The 18,784-nt window shown below is 35.9% G+C and overlaps 1 protein-coding gene across 5 annotated transcripts in view; it reads left to right on the forward strand.

Moving 5' to 3' along the window:
- Positions 1-18,784, forward strand: part of Pcca (propionyl-CoA carboxylase subunit alpha) — a 345,878-nt gene that overhangs the window by 46,918 nt on the left and 280,176 nt on the right. For all 5 annotated transcript variants that reach the window (XM_078016291.1, XM_078016287.1, XM_078016290.1 and 2 more), the window contains exons 5-6: positions 486-599; positions 2,351-2,404. In XM_078016291.1, coding sequence (XP_077872417.1) covers positions 486-599; positions 2,351-2,404 — 168 coding nt within the window. The remainder of the gene's footprint in view (positions 1-485; positions 600-2,350; positions 2,405-18,784) is intronic.

Consider the following 18,784-nt stretch of genomic DNA (forward strand, 5'->3'; position numbering starts at 1 on the left):
TAATTTGTGCCTGGTACTGACCTGATGCTGTGCAGGGACACTCACTGCATCCCTCCATTCAGTCCCTCTAATTATTCCAACTTCCTGGGGAGCTTGCTTAGAAGTGGGCATGAGTGCTTGTTATTAAAATATCGGGTTCCCTGGCTACATGCAACAAGGTAGTTTTTGATAACAGATTTATGTATAGATGAACTGAATAGGAAGCTTCGGTTGTTTGCTGTGATTTTACTTAAATAGGTAGGGGGTATTATGGAAATTATTTGGTTAGACAATGGATTATTAGGCTTTTAATAAATGAAATTGTGGGCAATGCAGTTTCTGAGCCTTTTTGGTGCTTTGTTGTTTTTTTAGTGCACATTCAAAAAGAAATCCAAGTCTGTAACTGATAGGTGAAATAATCAGATTTGTGGTTTTGTGTATATTTGTGGATGACTGTGATTCTTTTTGCTGGGAGCATCTGTTAATGCAGGGATTTGTCTCTTCAGGTTCACGTGAAAATGGCGGATGAGGCCGTCTGTGTTGGCCCAGCTCCCACCAGTAAAAGCTACCTCAACATGGATGCCATCATGGAAGCCATTAAGAAAACCAGGGCCCAAGCTGTGAGTCTGAATGAGCCCATCTACTGCAGCTGTTTCATATGTAGTGAGCAGAAAGCTAGAGTTTGTATTAAAAAAAAATAAGAAAGAATGATTGAAAATGCTGTTGCAGTTAGTTCATGTCACATGAGTTAAATGTGGCCGAATTCGCTACTGGAAATCAAAGGCTTTGTAGCATCTGGCAGTGTTGGTCGCTGATCCTGCAGGTGGCTGCTGGATTCAGCTTTCACACCAGGGAGCAGTTTCAGTTCATTTCCAAATTTGCTAGGAAAAAGAAATCCCAATTAGTTTTGAGTATTAACCCTTTCAGTGTAATAAGAGCATTAAAAAAACCACCAAAACCAAAAAAAGAAAAAAACTGTTATAAACAGAATCCAAAAGACCTTGTTTGAGTTTCATTTTAGTCATTTAAGAATTATGTACACGTAGTTAAATTTCCAGAAATATAAAAAGTATATTTAGTAGTTATTTTGGTTTGTTAATGTCAATAAAATGCCCATAACTTACTAATAAATCTATAATTTTCTGCACCTCAATTTGCCTTGAATGGAGTAGGATCCACAATGAAGTGGATGGTTTCTGACATGAGAAATAGTGGGTTATTTTGTTTTGTTTTTAATATCAGAGAACTAATTACATAAGATGTTAAAAACTATGCAGAGCTATCTCTAAAATTGGGTGGAAGCCGCCAACACTGGCAGTTAGCCTGGAGTGCTTCAATTAGTGCTCACAGTTCTTTGAAAGAAATGTTTTAGTAAGATACATGTTTAAATAAAAAACTGAATTCATGAACCCATATTATAGATTTTCACAGTTTATCAGCACAGTTAATGAAAGTAAAACTCTTTCAATGTTTTTAACTATAGCTTGTCAGAAGATAGCCTTTAGTTGAATGTTTATATAAAATGAAATTGGTGGAAAACTTTTTTCCTAAATTTGGAAATGAAGCAAATTTAAACTCCATAATCTAAATTCTTCTGTGTCATGTTAATAAAACTCAGTTCAGTTACTTCTAGGTTATGATATTGGCTTCTTCAGAAATGTGACTTTCCTTTCAGCAGAATTGTTTTACTAGAAATTTGTTCAACACTGCCTGGTACTGCAGTGGCTAAATTTATGTTTGGCCCATGTGATAGAATAAAAACTGGCTTGATTAGAGTAGGATTTAGATCGTGGCATATGGGGGAGGGTAGCATAGTGTAGATGTGAATGTCTGAATCTGGGGTGAGGAAGACAGAAGGAAAAAAAATTCAGAGTACAAAGTTAAAGCAAAGCCTTGATTTTAGTTTAATTTGAGGGAAAAGGCTCATTGGCTAGTGGCTGTGTATCTTATGCCATCAGGAATAAAATGTGTCAGTTGGCTTAGTAGCTGGGTTTTGGAAGATGGCAGTTCCTGCTACTGGAAAGAAGGGGAATTCAGAGTTTTTCATCCATCTTGCTGAAGTTTCCTCTAATGTAATTCTTTGAGGTATCAGCCATGGTGAAATTCTCTAAACATGACCAAAAAATAGGGGGAGTTTGTGTCATGTAGACAAAGGGCAGGAAGATTGTGGGTATATGGCCCTGATTATGGTTGGGACAAAGCAGGGATTTGATTCTGTTCCCAGAAGTGTGTGTTACAGCTGATCAGTGTGTGAGGAGTAACTTCAGTCAAGGACTGTTGAAGAACAAACACATCTATACACCACACCTGCTGCTCATACAGGTTTTGCAATATGCTAAAATTGAAAGAGCTTTTTATTTTCATTTCTAAGGTACATCCAGGTTATGGATTCCTTTCAGAAAACAAAGAATTTGCCAAGTGTTTGGTAAGTTTGTAATGAACCAGAAATTGTTAACCTAGATTTCAGAAAGCAATATCGTGGCATGGCTTTTGTAAATGTGGGTAGTGATAAATTATAGAATTCTAATTGATCCTATCAATTCTTCTTCTTCTTCTTCTTCTTCTTCTTCTTCTTTTTTTTTTTTTGGTGTGGGGGATCAAAACCAGGGCCTTGTGCATGCAAGGCAAGCACTCCACCAACTGAACTATATCCCCAGACCTCAAATCTTTAAAAACTGTGAAAAATGAAGAGTTTTTATTCCATACCTCAAGTCTTGATTTGAAGAGTAATTATAAAAGTAGAAAAGCTATAAAATAATATTATATCTAATTTATTGTATATTGCATGGTCTTTAAATTTCAGATTTTAAATGTAAATATGTCAGGCAATTTAGTGATACATTAGTGATTTAAATATTACACCATAAATATGGAATATTAAATTAGAAGTAAGATTCTAATTTTTCCCCTTTTATTGCAAATCATAGCATGTAAAATCAAATCTTATTGTTTCCTAGTTTAGGATTTTTTTTTTTTAAACGAGCTGAATGTTCTCCTAATATCACCATCCTAATTAGATTAATTAACCTGAATTTGCTATTAAAATTGCTTTCCAGGAGTATTTATCAGTAGGTTTTAGGCACAACATATGATTTTGATTAATGTTTGTTAATTTTTTGGTGATTAGAGAAATTATGCCATATGTTACATTGTCTTCATGCTAATATGGTAAGACTTTTTTTCCCCCTTTGGAAATTTGCATTTTGTTCTATAGATTCAAAATTATTTAAAATCATTTTCTAGATGAAATTTCCATGTAAAAATCTGTAAATTTACCTTGGAAAAGTCCTTAATATCATAGAGTCCTACCTTAGAATTATCTATTTTAACTAGTTTTACAGATTAAAAACTAAGGTCTAAATATATACCTGGAGAGGAAAAGTTTGATGGAAGTATTTAAAGGTCTACATTTACCAGATTTGATCTAGCATATTCCAGTTTTTCTTGTGTAAATCTCTTTTTCTTTTTCTCTTCTTTGGAATTTTGAGTGTTATAAAAATGATTTGAGTATAATGCTTATGTTTAAATGTTCATGGATAATATAATACATTAAATTTGTTTAGATGAAGTGTTAGCAAACTATAATTCATGGGACAAATACAGCTGCCCTTTGTAAATAAAATTTATTAAAACACAACTAAGCCCTTTGTAAATAAAATTTATTAAAACACAACTATGTGCATTGTCTGTGGCTGCTTTTTGCCCAATAACAGCAGAGTTGAGTAATTGTGACAGAGATTGGCTTGACGAGCCTATCTTATAGATCCTTATGAAGTTTAGCCTCTCGGCTTGGGAGGCTGAGGCAAGTGGATCATGAGTTCAAAGCCAGCCTCAGCAAAAGCGAGGCACTAAGCAACTCAGTGAGACTCTGTTTCTAAATAAAATACAAAATAGGGCTGGAGATGTAGCTCAGTGGTCCAGTGCCCCTGAGTTCATCCCCTGGCACCCCAAAAATAAATAAATAAATAAATAAATAAATAAATAAATAAATAAATAAATAAATAAATTAGCAACTCCTAATAGAGAGGTTAAGTGAAACGACCATATTCAGTCATATATTTAGGCAATCATTAAAAAGTGTTTATTTGGCATTTATGTCTAGGATATTTGATAAGGATATGAAAATAATTCAGATATGAGTTTGGATTCCAGAACTCATGTTGCAGAAAATAAGTCAGCAAGTGATTTCAATCCAGGGAAGAGAAGAGATCAAATTCTCTATAAATGAAGACAAGAAAAATTATTTCTAGCCTGTCATGGTGGCACATGCATGAAATCTCAGCTGCTTGGGAGGCTAAAGCAAGGGCTTTTTGAGTTTGAAACCAGCTGGGCAACTTAGTGAGTCTCTCTCTCTCTCTCTCTCTCTCTCTCTCTCTCTCTCTCTCACACACACACACACACACACACACACACACACATACACACACACACACAGAGGTGAGGGATATAGCTCAGTGGTAGAGCACCCCTGGGATTAACCTCTAGTACTGGAAGGAAAAAAAGTCCTTTTAAAAAAAATTTTTTTTGAAAATTTTTATTTACAGATGGACACAATACCTTTATTTCATTTATTTATGTGGTACTGAGGATCCAACCCAGTGCCCTATGCATGGGAGGCAAGTGCTCTACCACTGAGCTACAACACAATATAAAATCTTTGGATTTTATGTCCCAATCCAAATATGGCTGGCTCTTTCTTGTCACATGCTTTCTTCACTATCCTCAGTGGCATGCCTGCCACATTTCCTACTCTCATTCCTTAAAGGCTCAGCTCCTTTGTTACCTTTACTGGGAGAGCTTTCTTCATCCTTCTGGAGAGATGTAATATTTTTCCTATGTCTTCTAGAGCACTTTAAAAAATTTTGGAAGTTCATATTTGGAGTACTGCTCTCCATATTATGTTAAACTTGTTTCTGTTATTTAATCTCTTATTGAAAAAAGAACCTTGATTTCATTAGTCTCCCCCACCCCTCGCCCGTGTCATCTATCCTAAAGATTTCTACAAAGTAAGATCAATAAATGTTTATGGAGGATTAAATAGTATTAATAAAAATTACAAGACATTCAGCCTGTAAGAGAACTTTCTCCTATCATCAAAAAGACTGTTTTGTAACTAGAAGGCAGTATTGCTGTCTGTTTTTATTCCCTATGAAAATATGTGGCTTGTAGTCCCTCTTCTTTCCTCTGTGCAGAAGGGCAGATTCTTGTTTGTGACATAGTTTCCTTAGTGTTAAATATTTTCCCATCAGAGTATACCATTTAAGATTTTCCTTTTAAAATGTCTGATTCTAGGTGGTAAGTTCCATAAAAATAACAATGAAATAAAATTGCTTAAAGATTCTGTCATGCACATAAATGTTATTTCTGTGATTGGTGGCCAAATGTGGTAGTTTTTATTCTAACCAGGGTATATTCTTATAAATCTGATTATTTTGAGTGCCATAACATGGATTGCCACATTGATGGTAACTTTTGGTAAGGAAGATTTGCAGAAGATTAAAAGTCTTTCTTTTTTAGTTTGGTATTGTGGAGTTCCTTTATTGTAAATACATGTCATGCTTGAAATTTAATCAAATATGGAAACTTTTCATTAGTTTTTGGTTTTCTTTATTGTCATACAAATAGTGTGATGATTTTTTTTTGCTTATAGAGAATCTATTTGTGCCTTATCATCTGATATGTTTCCACTTAATTATCTGTAAAAATTATTTTTTCTGAATAATTTGCTATATATGTTTGCTTTAAATATGTAACAAACTAAATTCCCCCAAATGTAAACATATACTAAATTTTATAAGACTGATTATTCTTTATGCTCATTTTGCATGAAATGGGATTGGATTACAATCATCCCTCCTGTACATGATTTGAACAAAACCATTTCTTATTGTTTGTTATTGCTTAATTAATTTATTTTAAAAATCTATAAATAGCTCATGAAGAGTAGCAGTTTTCAGAAATTTTAATGTGTTGAGCAAACAGATTACATTTTCAAACTGTTTTCCATTCTGTATTTCTCCTCTGGGCTTTTTAATTCTGAACAGTAAAGGACCAGCAATAGGAGAATGTAAGGATTGTTAGGATTAAGTTCTTTCAGAGATTACAAAAAAGCTTTGAAAAGTAAAACTACCAGCTTCTGGAAAAAAAGGGATGTTGATTTAAAGACATTTTGTACTCTTGCAAGTTCTCTTTCTTTCTGGTTTGTTTGTGTATATATGTATATTTTAATTATATCATGTCATTTTAGTCCCACATAGCAGTATGTTATAGCATTTAGTCTTACAAGACATTTATATGTTAGATTTAATAATTGTGTATTATGTTTGGGTCTTATCCATGTCCATGACTGTGTATACAGACAGTTCTCTTCAGGATGCTTATCACTGAAGGCATAGATGGTAAGTATGGGATGCAGTAGAGGTCTGTGGATTGTATTTTTTCATCTTCTTTCCTTATAGAATTTTTAGCAAAGTAAGGACTGTAGGACTGTAACTGTAACAAAAATAATGAGATACATTAAAAAAAAATTCATTGGATTAGCCAAAATAATTTTGAAGAGCTTTGACATCTAGTGTAGGCAAGGGTAAAAGAAAGTGGTTTTGTTCTTGGAAGTGTAAATTATTTCAGCCCTTCTCCTCGTCCCTGGCATTTGCTAGTATCTATAAAAATCTAAAACATATAAACATGTATTCACATAAAACATATATTATTTGACTCAGCAATTCCAGTCATAAGAATCTCATCTGCAAAGATATAATTGAAAAAAATGTTTGTTGTGAGGTCTTTTGTAATAGCAAAATTTGGAAATAGCTCAAAAATTTTTCATCTGGAAAATGAAGAGAATGACAGCTTCCCTGCAGGGTTGTTGTAAAGATTAGAAGCAACAAATATAAAGAACCTAACATGAAGGCTAGCATTGCCAGGCAAATCACCTTCATCATTACAGACGGGAATAATATTACTTCAGTTGGTGGGGGGGCTACTAAAGAGTTTTCAGGGGGAATGAAACAGTTAAAATTAGTGTTTTTGGGAAATTCATCTAATAGTTTTCATGTGTGTTTTGGAATTTAGGTTTCTTCTTGTTGAGATGAATGATTTGGTACAGCACTACTGCTTTATACAGAAGGATGGCTCTGTAGTTTAGACATGAATGATCTCATTTAATTCACTCAAACATTGAAGTTGGACACTATTCACTCTAACAAAAAGAAAACAGATTCAGGTACAGCAACTGGTTAACAATCACACGATGCTGGTTAGCAACAGAATCATGACATCACTGTAGTCTTAAGTACAGAGTTCAAGAAAAGAAAAATAAAAAAATAAAAATACAACAAACAAACTATACCTACCTGGCTCAGTTGGAAAGAATGAAAGCAGTGAAATAGCCCAAGTGTTAAGAACAAATCACTAAAGAACTTAGTGAAAGCCAGTAGACACCCCTCCCCTCCCTGTGCCTCTTTGGATAATAAAGTAGTTAGCACAAGATGGAATTGTAGAAAATGATTGGTGTAGCCGGGTGTGGTGGTGCACTCCTAGCACCACCAGCACCTTGGAAGCTGAGGTAGGAGGATCCTGAGTTCAGAGCCAGCCTCAGCATCTTAGCGGGGACAACGCCAGAAGCAACTCAGTGAGACCCTGTCGCTAAATAAAATATAAAAATGGGTAGGGAAACTGGGGATGTTGTTCAGTGGTTAAAGCACCCCTGGGTTCAACCTCCAGTACAAAAAGAAAGAAAAGAAAAAAGAAAATGACTCGTGTAGAGGGAAACTTGAAGAATGGCCTTTTGCTGAGTCTTTGGTACTCAGGTGTAAGGCAGTAAGTAATCTGTAGTGTGCTGTAAGGCCTTTGTATCTTCGAAGTTAGCAAGTTTGCCAATAATTTAACAATTTCTTTGGTCTTAAAATAGTTTAGGGTGAATTTAAAGTAATGCATATTACATTCATATTTGGACTCCCCCCCCCCCATTTTTAAGAAAAATTAGACCTTGGAAACTCAGAGTTGTTTGTAACTTTAATCTATCTAGGCTATACTCTGGGTAGCTCATGGGAGTATGCATTGTGTGTGACCCTTATTATTAAACATGTTACAGCTTATGAAAGGTTGAGAACTGTTACTATATTTTGTAGACATCTAGTTTTAACTACATAATTTTTCTTAACATTATTAGATTTTTAAAAAATTTTGGACATAGACTTTTAAAAAATATTATTTTATACCTTTATTTATTTTTATATAGTACTGAGGATCGAACCCCGTGCTTCACACGTGGTAGGCAAGTGCTCAACCACTGAGCCAAACCCCAGCCCTGGATAGACTTTTGATTTTAGTATATTGAAATTTTATTTTTTGAGAATATAAAATTTAACGAATTTAAATCACATGAATACATTGACCAAGTTCCTTTCCACCTATGAACTTCTGACCCCAGTTACCAGTTTAAATCCCTAGAGTAAAGGATTTATTATATAAGATACTCTTATTTGCTGAAATAGGATTTTGTTTATAAGAAAATAACTGGCCCAGGGCTGGGGATGTGGCTCAAGCGGTAGCGCGTTCGCCTGGCATTTGTGCGGCCTGGGTTCGATCCTCAGCACCACATACCAACAAAGATGTTGTGTCCGCTGAGAACTAAAAAATAAATATTAAAAATTCTCTCTCTCTCTCTCTCTCTCTCTCTCTCTCTCTCTCTCTCTCTCTCTCTCTCTCCCTCTCTCACTCTCTCTTTAAAAAAAAAAAAAAAATAACTGGCCCAGAACTTTGTTTGTACAATAAAAGAGGCCCTCAGGATCTTTAAAATGCCTGGAACACCAATTTGCACCATTCTTATTTAATCTTCATGACAATATTGATGTGTTATTATTACTTTTCTTCTTTTGATGGAAGAAAACCATCTCAAGTAAAAGAAATGCTTTGCCCAATGTCACATAGCTAGTTAATGAGACTGTAGATTCCAGGCTGAATGCATGTCCCAAACTGCCTCTAAAATGAATGGGAACCAGACTGGACTGTTAGTGGTAGTTCGTTAATTTATTAATTAATTAAATTGATGGCTCTAGCTGGCACCTACTTACATTGGTGGAAGCTTCTCTCTTCTGCCTCCTCCCATTGATGTGTCATTGTTGAGATCTAATTGTATGTTGGTACTCCCCTCCCCCCACAATCATGCATGCAAGTGAAAGTAACTCTGCACTTGGATTTGCTGACTTCATAAGTGAAGTAACAGCATGGAACTACTGATTTATGCCCTTAGTATTTTTAGGTAAAACTAATCAAGTTTCTGGATTGGGAGGAGAAAACTCTCTGATTGTTTTCCTTTTGATAATAATTCCCTAATGTATTTCTTTCTTTTTTTAGATGCAATTTTAAACTAAATTTATTGAAAATTATGCATAATTTTACACATTTATGGGGTACAGCATGATCTTTCTATATATGTGTGTAACCTGTAATGATCAAGTCAGGGCTATTACTTGCAAACTATTGCCTCAAAAATTTATCATTTCATTGTGGTGAGAACATTCAAAATCTTCTCTTCTAGGTCTTTTGAAATATGTGATATATTGTTGTCTTACTATCTTTCTTATGGAGTTATATATATATTTTTTTTTTCAAAAGAATTTTTAAGAACTAATGAATGAAACTTTATAAAAACACTTATTATGACAGAATACCTTATGAAATGTTTAAAACATGCTTCTTTTCCTCAATGTTGGATTAAGTACAGCTTTTAGAATATTTGTTGAAGATTTTAAAGATGGTGTTGAAGACTACATGCTCTTGAAGTGAATTCCTGAAAGGGGAAAACAAATCTTTCTTTATTTTGGAAATATTTTAAGGATGAGATGAGACAAAATGCTTTTAGGACTTTGAAGTGTGAGGGAAAGTTTCAATAGGAAGGTTGAAAATCTGATTTGGTAAGGCTGAGGTTTTCTTTCCTCTGGTGGTCACCTTCAAGTTGTGTACTCCAGCTTTTCTGCTTCTCTCTCTGCTGCCCCCTTGCATGTAGCAGCACATTCTGGAGTCAGAAACAGTTACATTGCTTATTCTGCCACTTAGTAGCTATGTGATCTTGGACAAGTTGCTTTGTGTTTAATTTTTAAGACCCTGTTTTGTTCTTACTATTTACCTAAGATGTGTCTCTCCTCTGTGTAGTTGGGGCATGCTTTGGAAAATCATTTTGATAATCTCTGCTCTTTAATTGTAGTAGTATTTTAGTCTATTACTTTTTTTTTTTTTTTTTTTGGTTTGTTTGCTTATTTTTCAAGTAAGAGCTTTATCAAGATTTAATTCACAGACCATAACACTCATCCTTTGAAGTATGGAGTTCAGTGATTTTAGCATATTTATAGTTGTGTAGGCATTATTACATTCAATTTAATTAATCATTTATTAATATTTGATAAACAATTGATATAGCTAAATTTATGTGTGCCATTTTATTATAGATTTCATCTTTCCCATTTTCCTCCATATTCTTTGAATTGTTTTTAATAATTTTTGAAATTCTCTTTAAATTTATCTATTGGATTCTTTTTTCCCCTTGATTTTTACTTTTTTTTTTTTTAATTCCCCAGAGGTCATAGTGCACATCCTTAGCTTTTCATGTTTTATTTAGAATTAATACTGAACTACTTCAGGTCCAATAATAGAAATTCTGTAGTTGTCTAATCAATTCTCTGTCCCTTCCCATCTCCATCCTGCATGGATAGCTGTCAAATGTATTTTACCTGCATATTATTCCCATGGAATTTATAACTTTTGCTTTTGGACATGTTTGAAAGTTTAGGACATCTCTTTCATGAATGATTACAGTATCATTCAGTTGAAATTAAGATTCATTTTGGTTCATTTTTAAATATTTTACTTTTACTTGTTTTTTTTTTATTTTTTAATTTTTGATGTTGATGGACCTTTATTTGATTCATTTATTTATATGTGGTGCTGAGAATTGAATCCAGGCCTCTCACATGCTATGTAAGTGCTCTTACCACTGAGCCACAACTCCAGCCCCTACTTGTTTTTTATTTTATATATATATATATATATATATATATATATATATATATATATATATATATATATATATATATATATATTATTTTAGGAAAACATATACAGCCTAAACTTTGTCACCTCTCCATTTTTTAAGGTTTGCATTCTTAAATTGACAGATAAAATTGTGTGTTTTGAAGTATAAATACACTGTAGAATGGTTCAACCTAGCTAATTAATGTATCATTACTTTTTATCTATTACATAGTTATTTTGTGGTGAGAACAGTTAACATCCATGCTTAGAAGAATTTTCAAGAATATAGCATATTAATTGTGATCATCATGGTGTACACTAGGTCTCTTAAATTTTAATCATCATCACAATTATTTTTTGGTACTGGGGATTGGACCCAGGAGCATTCTGCCTTTTAGCTGTAGTCCCAGTCCTTTTTATTTTTCATTTTGAAACGAGGTTTCTCTAAGTTGCTCAGGGTGGCCTTGAATTTGTGATCCTTCTACTTTAGCCGTCTGAGTATCTGGGATCATAGGTGTGCTGCTGCTCCTAGCTGCAGTTTCATTGTTTTTGAGTGTACAGTTCATTGGTGTTAATTTTATTTGTAATGTTGTATAGACAACATTACAAATAAATGAATCTTATTTAGCATACCACCACCCATCTTTAGAACTTTTTAAAAATCACCCCAGAGTTAAATTTCACATCTTTTAAGTTTCACTTCCTGTCTCCCCATTACCCATTATTTGGTGATCTCTATTACTCAACTTTCTGTCTCTATGAACTGTTGTTAGTCCTTTTGTGTCTGGCTTAGTTCACTTTGCATGCTTTCACAATTCATCCAAATATAGCATGTGTCAGAATTTCCATCCTGTTGAAGGCTAAGTAATGGTCTTTTTATTGATACAGTACATTTTGTTTTGCCATCACCTGTTGATGAACATATAGAATGTTTCCATCTTTGGATATTATGAATAATGATGCTGTGAACTTTGGTACACAAAAGCATCAGTTTGAGTCCTTGCGTATATAGCTAGGAGTAGAGTTTTCCATAGTGACTATGCCATTTTTTATTCCCACTTTTTTTTTTTTTTTTTTTTTGGGTGTAGGGGAGGGAGCAAAGCAGGGAGAAGCAAAGTTAGAGATTTATTTAAGCAACAGAGATGAAGCAGAGATTCTGTAGTAGCAGAGGTGTCCCAAGCAACTAGGTGGCTGTTGTCCAGGGGTTTTTAAGACACTTTAAAGAGTAAATTAGTTGATTTTTACAATTACTGGCGCACAGCTCCAGGAAATGAGTCCCCTGGACCGTCATTTTAAGTCACTTGTTGTTCATATGCTCCCTGTGCAATCAGGGTACCTCAGGGACTGGCTTAGGTTTCCAGTGCATGTCCTCAGGCCCCAATGGAGTTACTGGTCACACACTGTTTACTTCATTTGCGGTCAGTGATAGAAATGTGGAAGTACCTGGGGAGGGGCCCTTAACCCTAACCCATTTTCTCTCTCTTTCCCTCTCCTATTCTTATTTCCCCTCCTCTGAAGAAGTAACCCTAACTGCCTAGGGATGACTGCTGTGGCTACTTCAGGCTGATAAGGGGCATTGACAGCAGAAAAACTCCCCAGAGGATCTGTCTGATGGGCTCCTGTAAGTCAGGTGGCACTTCTATGGCAGCTTGCATTTCCATGACTATCTGAGCTTCATGGAGTCTAATTGAGAGTAAATAAATCTTGTTAGCACACTCAAATAAAAGGCTCAAATTATAAGAAAAGAGTTAGGGTAATAAAAATGGAAGGCTCCATATGAGTATGTTGTGTCTCCATCCTGTGAGCAAATTGGAGAACCATGAACCAGTGCTAGTACTTTCCTTGAGCTTTTCAATGATCTATTTAATAACTTTTAAGTTTTCTTTAACTGAATGGGAGTTATTATCTAGAAACATGCCCCCTTAAGAAGCACACATGTTCTGCCCTGTTTAGCTATGAATGTGTAAGACCCTTTGGTTTTGTAGGACCATTTCTACCAAGGAGCTGAGGCTTTCTTGTTAGGCTTTGATGGCCCCCACAGTGGCTTTTCAAGACTCTAAAACCATTAAGGTTAGATTAGTGTAGTAGCCTCAAAAAGAAGTATTCCCACAAACCAGTAGTTGCCCTGGCTATGATATTTTTGAAATGGGTCTTTTTAATATGGGATTGTGAGTAATGTGCTATCCATACTAGCTTGACTAGTTCAGGTCAGAGAGTGAGCGGGCTCTTTATCAATCTCTGTGATTGAGAATTGATTACTTGTTTAGGAATGATCCCAAGTTAAGGATTGCCTTTGAAGTTGCCATTTGGTCCAGGAAGTATACTTAAGATTGAGGACAGCTATGTACCACTGTGGTACGTGGACTTCTGTGTTTCCTGGGAATGACTTAGGTTCCACATAGGAATAATAGACCTGTGGGTGTTAGGTCTATTTCAGTGGTATGATGTTGGACTCAGACATTTTTGTAAGATGCTGACCAAAAGATATCTCATGGAGAGATACTGGCATTCCATGGTCTTCAGTTGTCCCAGTCAAGGGGTTTGGTCCAGTGGAAATGTTCAGCTACACAGTAAGGTGAGTATTCTGAGAAGCTTGAATTAGGGTGTGGAAGGGGCTCTGGCACAACAGATTCTTAAAAAGCATAGGGATTAGATAATTATTTTTGGAAAGTGCCACTGGTAAGATTCAGGAGAGTTCCTGTCCAACTCCAATTTCCACATGCTCTCATGAGGTTGCTGAACACTGTTACCTTTGTGTAATAGCCAGTGGAATTGCAAGTACTTCTACCCCTTGTAAGAGTCGCGTTCTGGAAATACACACCACAGTCCTCCTTCTCGTTCCATGGTGCCCATTTTAGCTTTGAAATTTAGAACGTAATTACAATAGGTATAGTTTAGAGCTCCAAGTAGAGGTACTGTGCCCTTCTTAGATCTTCCCATCAGCAAGGGTGTTCCAGCTGTTGACTGGGTTGGAGTGGGTTTTAGATGAACCTGATCCTCTCCTGGATGAAGGCCTCCATTTAGGTTACTGCTGGTAGTGGAATTATACAGCATCACTTGACCTCCTGAATGTCCATTGTGGTTTTGGTTCATTTTTCAGTAGTTACTGGGAAAGTTAAAAGAAGAATATATCCTGTACATTCTTGTTCTTCCTCTAAACAGTCTCAACATTGTGAAAAATTTGAAAGGGTAGCTAGGTTATTGACTGTTGGAATTACAGGATCTCCAGGGCTTGAGTTAAGATGGGAAAGGGAGCTATGGAAAGCAATGTGGGAATCTACCAAAATTTGAGATTCCCCATTTCAGAGGACATAGGGATACCAGTGTCTGTGCATGAACAGGATTGCAACGACTGTTTAAAACCCCAGATACAGCCACACATTTGCTTCAAGAATCAGGAGCAACATCTGTCAGTCCTTTTTCCAAAAACACGATTACCCCAATTATCAATATCGTGTCACAGGTCCCAAAGGATGTTATGATTCATCTCTTTTAAATGTACCATGTCCTGAGGATTTTTGGAAAGGAAGTTTGTAATCCTTCAGTGCTCACAGGAATCCTGGTGGGTTTCTGGGGATTCTCTCTAGAGGTGAGGACTTTTAGGTTCTTCTGTTGAGTTTCAGGGCTAAACAGAGAATGGTGGATCCATGAGTCAATCCTGACTACTGTAACTGCTATTGGAGTGGCTAGGATCCTTTTATGTGGCCCTTTCCAGGTGAGGCCCTCACACCGATCCTTGAGGAGCCCCCAAATATGAATGCCAAGGATGTGTAGGTTCTTTGTTTCAGGAATTTGAAGAATGAGATCCATAGGCACAAAAGGTGAGAGGAAAGTAACAGGATTTATTAAAGCAACAGAATGGAAATGGAGCTTCCACAGAGGGAAGGGTCCCAAAAAAGAGTGTTCCTTATTGTTTTTAATAACCACAAAATCATGCTTATCCTTAATACAAGTGCTGGGTAATGAGTTGACTCATTGGCTACTTAAAATACAACTTTGGTTTCAAGTTTCACAGGTTTAATGTGACCATGTTTTCTAACCAACACGTGTTTTTTATTTTATTTTATTTTTTTTGGTACTGGAGATTGAACTCAGGGGCACTTGACCACTAAGCCACATCCCCAGCCCTATTTTGTATTTTATTTAGAGACAGGGTCTCACTGAGTTGCTTAACACCTCACTTTTGCTGAGGCTGGCTTTGAATTTGCGATTCTCCTGCCTCAGTCTCCAGAGCTGCTGGGATTACATGTGTTGTGCCACTGTGTCTGGCACCAATACTTTTTTTTTTTTAAATTGATGCTTTATAGTTGTACATATGATGGGATTTGTCATTACATATTCATACATGCACACAGAATGCAATAACAATATAATTTTGTCAGTATCACTTTCCAATGTGTTCCTTTTCCCTCTGCACTTCCCACCCCTTGGTCCCTTTCTTCTACTTATTTCCTTTTTGATTTTTGTGAGAACTGCTCCATCATTATTTTTTATTTTTATTTGTTATTTTTAGGTATACATGACAGTAGGGTGTATTTTGACATATTATACATACATGGGGTACAACCCATTCCAATTTTGGTCCCATTCTTGTGGTGTACATGATGTGGAGTTATACTGGTCTTATATTTGTATATGAACATACGAAAGTTATATATCTGATTCATTCCACTGTCTTTCCTATTCCCATCCCTTCCCTTCATTCCCCTTTGTCTAATCCAATGAACTTCTATACTTCCCCTCCCTGCTCTCCCTTGTTATGGGTTAGCATCCATATATCAGAGAGAACATTTGGCCTTTGTTTTTTTGGGACTGGCTTATTTCACTTAGCATGATATTCTCTAGTCCCATCCATTTACTAACAAATACCATAATTTCATTCATAATTTCCATCCATTCATCTGATGAAGGGTACCTAGGTTGGTTCCATACCTTGGATGTTGTGAATTGAGCTACTATGAACATTGATATCCACCCTCATCGTTCTTTTCCTTTTCCTCTCTAGCTTCCTTATATGAGTAAAAAATATATGATCCTTCAATTTCTGAGTTTGGCTTATTTTGCTTAACATAATGGTGTCTAGTTCCTTCCATTTTCCTGCAAATGACAGAATTTCATTTCCTTTTTCATGGCTGAATAAAACTCCATTGTGTATGTGTACCACATTTTCTCTATATTCATCTGTTGATGAACACCTAGTATAAACCTAACCTGGTCCCATAGTTTGGCTATTATGAATTATAAAGCTGTAAACATGGGTATGCATGTATCACTATGTATGATGACTTTAATTTTTCAGGATAAATACTGAGAAGTGGTATATCTGGGCCATATGGTGGTTCCATTCCTACCCTTTTCACGAACCTCATACTGATTTTCATAGTGGTTGTACTAATTTACAATCCCACCAACAGTGTAAAATTGTTCCATTTTATCCATATATTCTCCAGCATTTATTATTTGTATTCTTGGGGGACAGATACTGAGGATTGAACTCAGGGGCCCTCGGCCACCTAGCCATATTTTGTATTTTATTTGGAGACAGGGTCTCACTGAGTTGCTTAAGCTTCTTACTTTTGCTGAGGCTGGCTTTGAACTCGCACTCCTCATGCCTCAGCCTCCTGAGGCACTGGGATTACAGGTATGTGCCACTGCACCAGGCCTTATTATTGTATACTTGATTACTGCAATTCTGATTGGTGTGAGATGAATTTTGATTTGCATTTCCCTAATTGCTAAAGATGTCAAACATTTTTTTTTCCTGTATTTGTTTGCCAGTTGTATTTTTTTCTTTTGAGAAGTGTCTATTTCATTTGCCTATTTATTAATGAGTTATTAGATTTTTTGGTGTAAAGTTTTTGAGTTCTTTATATAGTCTTGATTTTAAACCTCTATCAGAAGAGTAGGTACCAAAGATTTTGTCCCATTCTGTAGGTTCTGTCTTCACATTCCTAATTGTTTCTTTTGCTGTGCAGAAGCTCTTTAATTTGATGTGATTCTTATTTATTAACTCTTGGAATTTTTTCCCCAAGCTTTAGGGACTCTATTGAGAAAGTCATTCATTGCCTGTGCCTAAAACCTGGATTGTTGACCCTACATTTTCTTCTAGGAGTTGTATAGTTTCTGGTCTAATTCCTAGGTCTTTGATCCATTTTGAGTTGATTTTTGTGCAGGGTGAAATAGGGGTCTAGCTTCATTCTTCTACCACCTATGGATAACCAGTTTTCCCACCACCATTTGTTGGAAAGAATGTCTGGCCAGGCATGGTAGTGCATGCTTGTAATCCCAGTGGTTCAGGAGGCTGAGGCAGGTGGATTGCAAGTTCAAAGCTAACCTCAGTTACTTAGCAAGGCCCCAAGCAATTTAGCCAGATCTTATCTCAAAATAAAATATCAAAAGGGTTGGGGATGTGGCTCAATGGTTAAGTAACCCTAGGTTCAATCACTAGTCTCCCCCCACCCAAAAAAAAAAAAAAAAGACTATCTCTTCTTCAGTGTATATTTTTGGCACCTTTGTCAAGGATTAGATGACTGCAGATGTGTGGGTTTGACTCAGTGTCTTCTAATCTGTACCATGCCAATATCATGCAGTTTTTGTTTTAATGGCTCTTTAGTATAATTTGAAGTCAGGTATTGTCATGCCTACAGCATTGCTTTTTTGGCTTAGAATTGCTTTGGCCGTTCTTTTACCCTTCCAAATAAATTTCAGGACTGTTTTTTCTGGTTCTGTGAAGAATATCATTGGAATTTCAATGGGGATTGCATTGAATCTGTATATGGCTTTTGGTTATATGGCCATTTAAACAATGTTAATTCTACCTATCCATCAACATTGGAGGAGGGGGGGCTCCATCTTCTTGTGTCTTCTTCAATGTCTTTCTTCGGTGTTCTGTAGTTTTCACTGTAGAGGTCTTTCTCCTCTTCAGATTTATTCCTATGTATTTTACTTTTTTGTAGGCTACTGTGAGTGGATTGTTTCCCTGATTTCATTCTCATCATATTCATTGTTGATATATAGGAAAGCAATTGATTGATTGGTACCAGGGATTGAACCCAGCGGTGTTTAACCCCTGAGCCACATTCTCAGCCCTTTAAAAAAAAAACTTTATGTATTTATTTTTATGTGTTGCTGAGGATTGAACCCAGTGCCTCATATGTGTGAGGCAAGCGCTCTATCACTGAGCTACAGCCCCAGCCACATTCTCAGCCCTTTTTAATTTTTGGTTTGAGACAGGGGCTCGCCAAGTTGCTTAGGGCCTTGCTAAGTTGATAAGGCTGACTTTGAACTTGTGATTCTCCTGCCTCAGTCTCCGAGCCGGTGGGATTACAGGCATGCACTACCATGCTCAGGTGTATGTTACTTTCTGTAATCTGCTATATTGTTTTTTATAATCTGCTATGTTGTATTTTATAACCTGCTATATTGCAAAATTTGTTTATTAGCTCTAGCAGTCTTTTTTAGGTATAGGCTCATATCATCTACAAACTGATAATTTGAGTTCTTCCTTTCCTATTTTTATCCCTTTTATTTCTATCCATGCCAGTTACTCTGGCTAGAATTTCTACTGATATGTCAAATAGAAGTGATGAGAGTGGACATCCTCGTCTTCTCCCAGGTTATTCTTAAAGGTTATTCTTTCAGTTTTTCTCCATTTACTATGAGGTTTGCGGTAGTTTTTTCATAAGTAGTCTTTATGATGTTGAGATAGGTTCCTCCAACTCCTAGATTTTTTAGTGTTTATTGTTTTTGTAGTCATGAATAGGTGCTGAATTTT

This window comes from Ictidomys tridecemlineatus, chromosome 6 (genome assembly GCF_052094955.1).
Source record: "Ictidomys tridecemlineatus isolate mIctTri1 chromosome 6, mIctTri1.hap1, whole genome shotgun sequence".
In the NCBI taxonomy this organism is placed as follows: Eukaryota; Metazoa; Chordata; class Mammalia; order Rodentia; family Sciuridae; genus Ictidomys; species Ictidomys tridecemlineatus.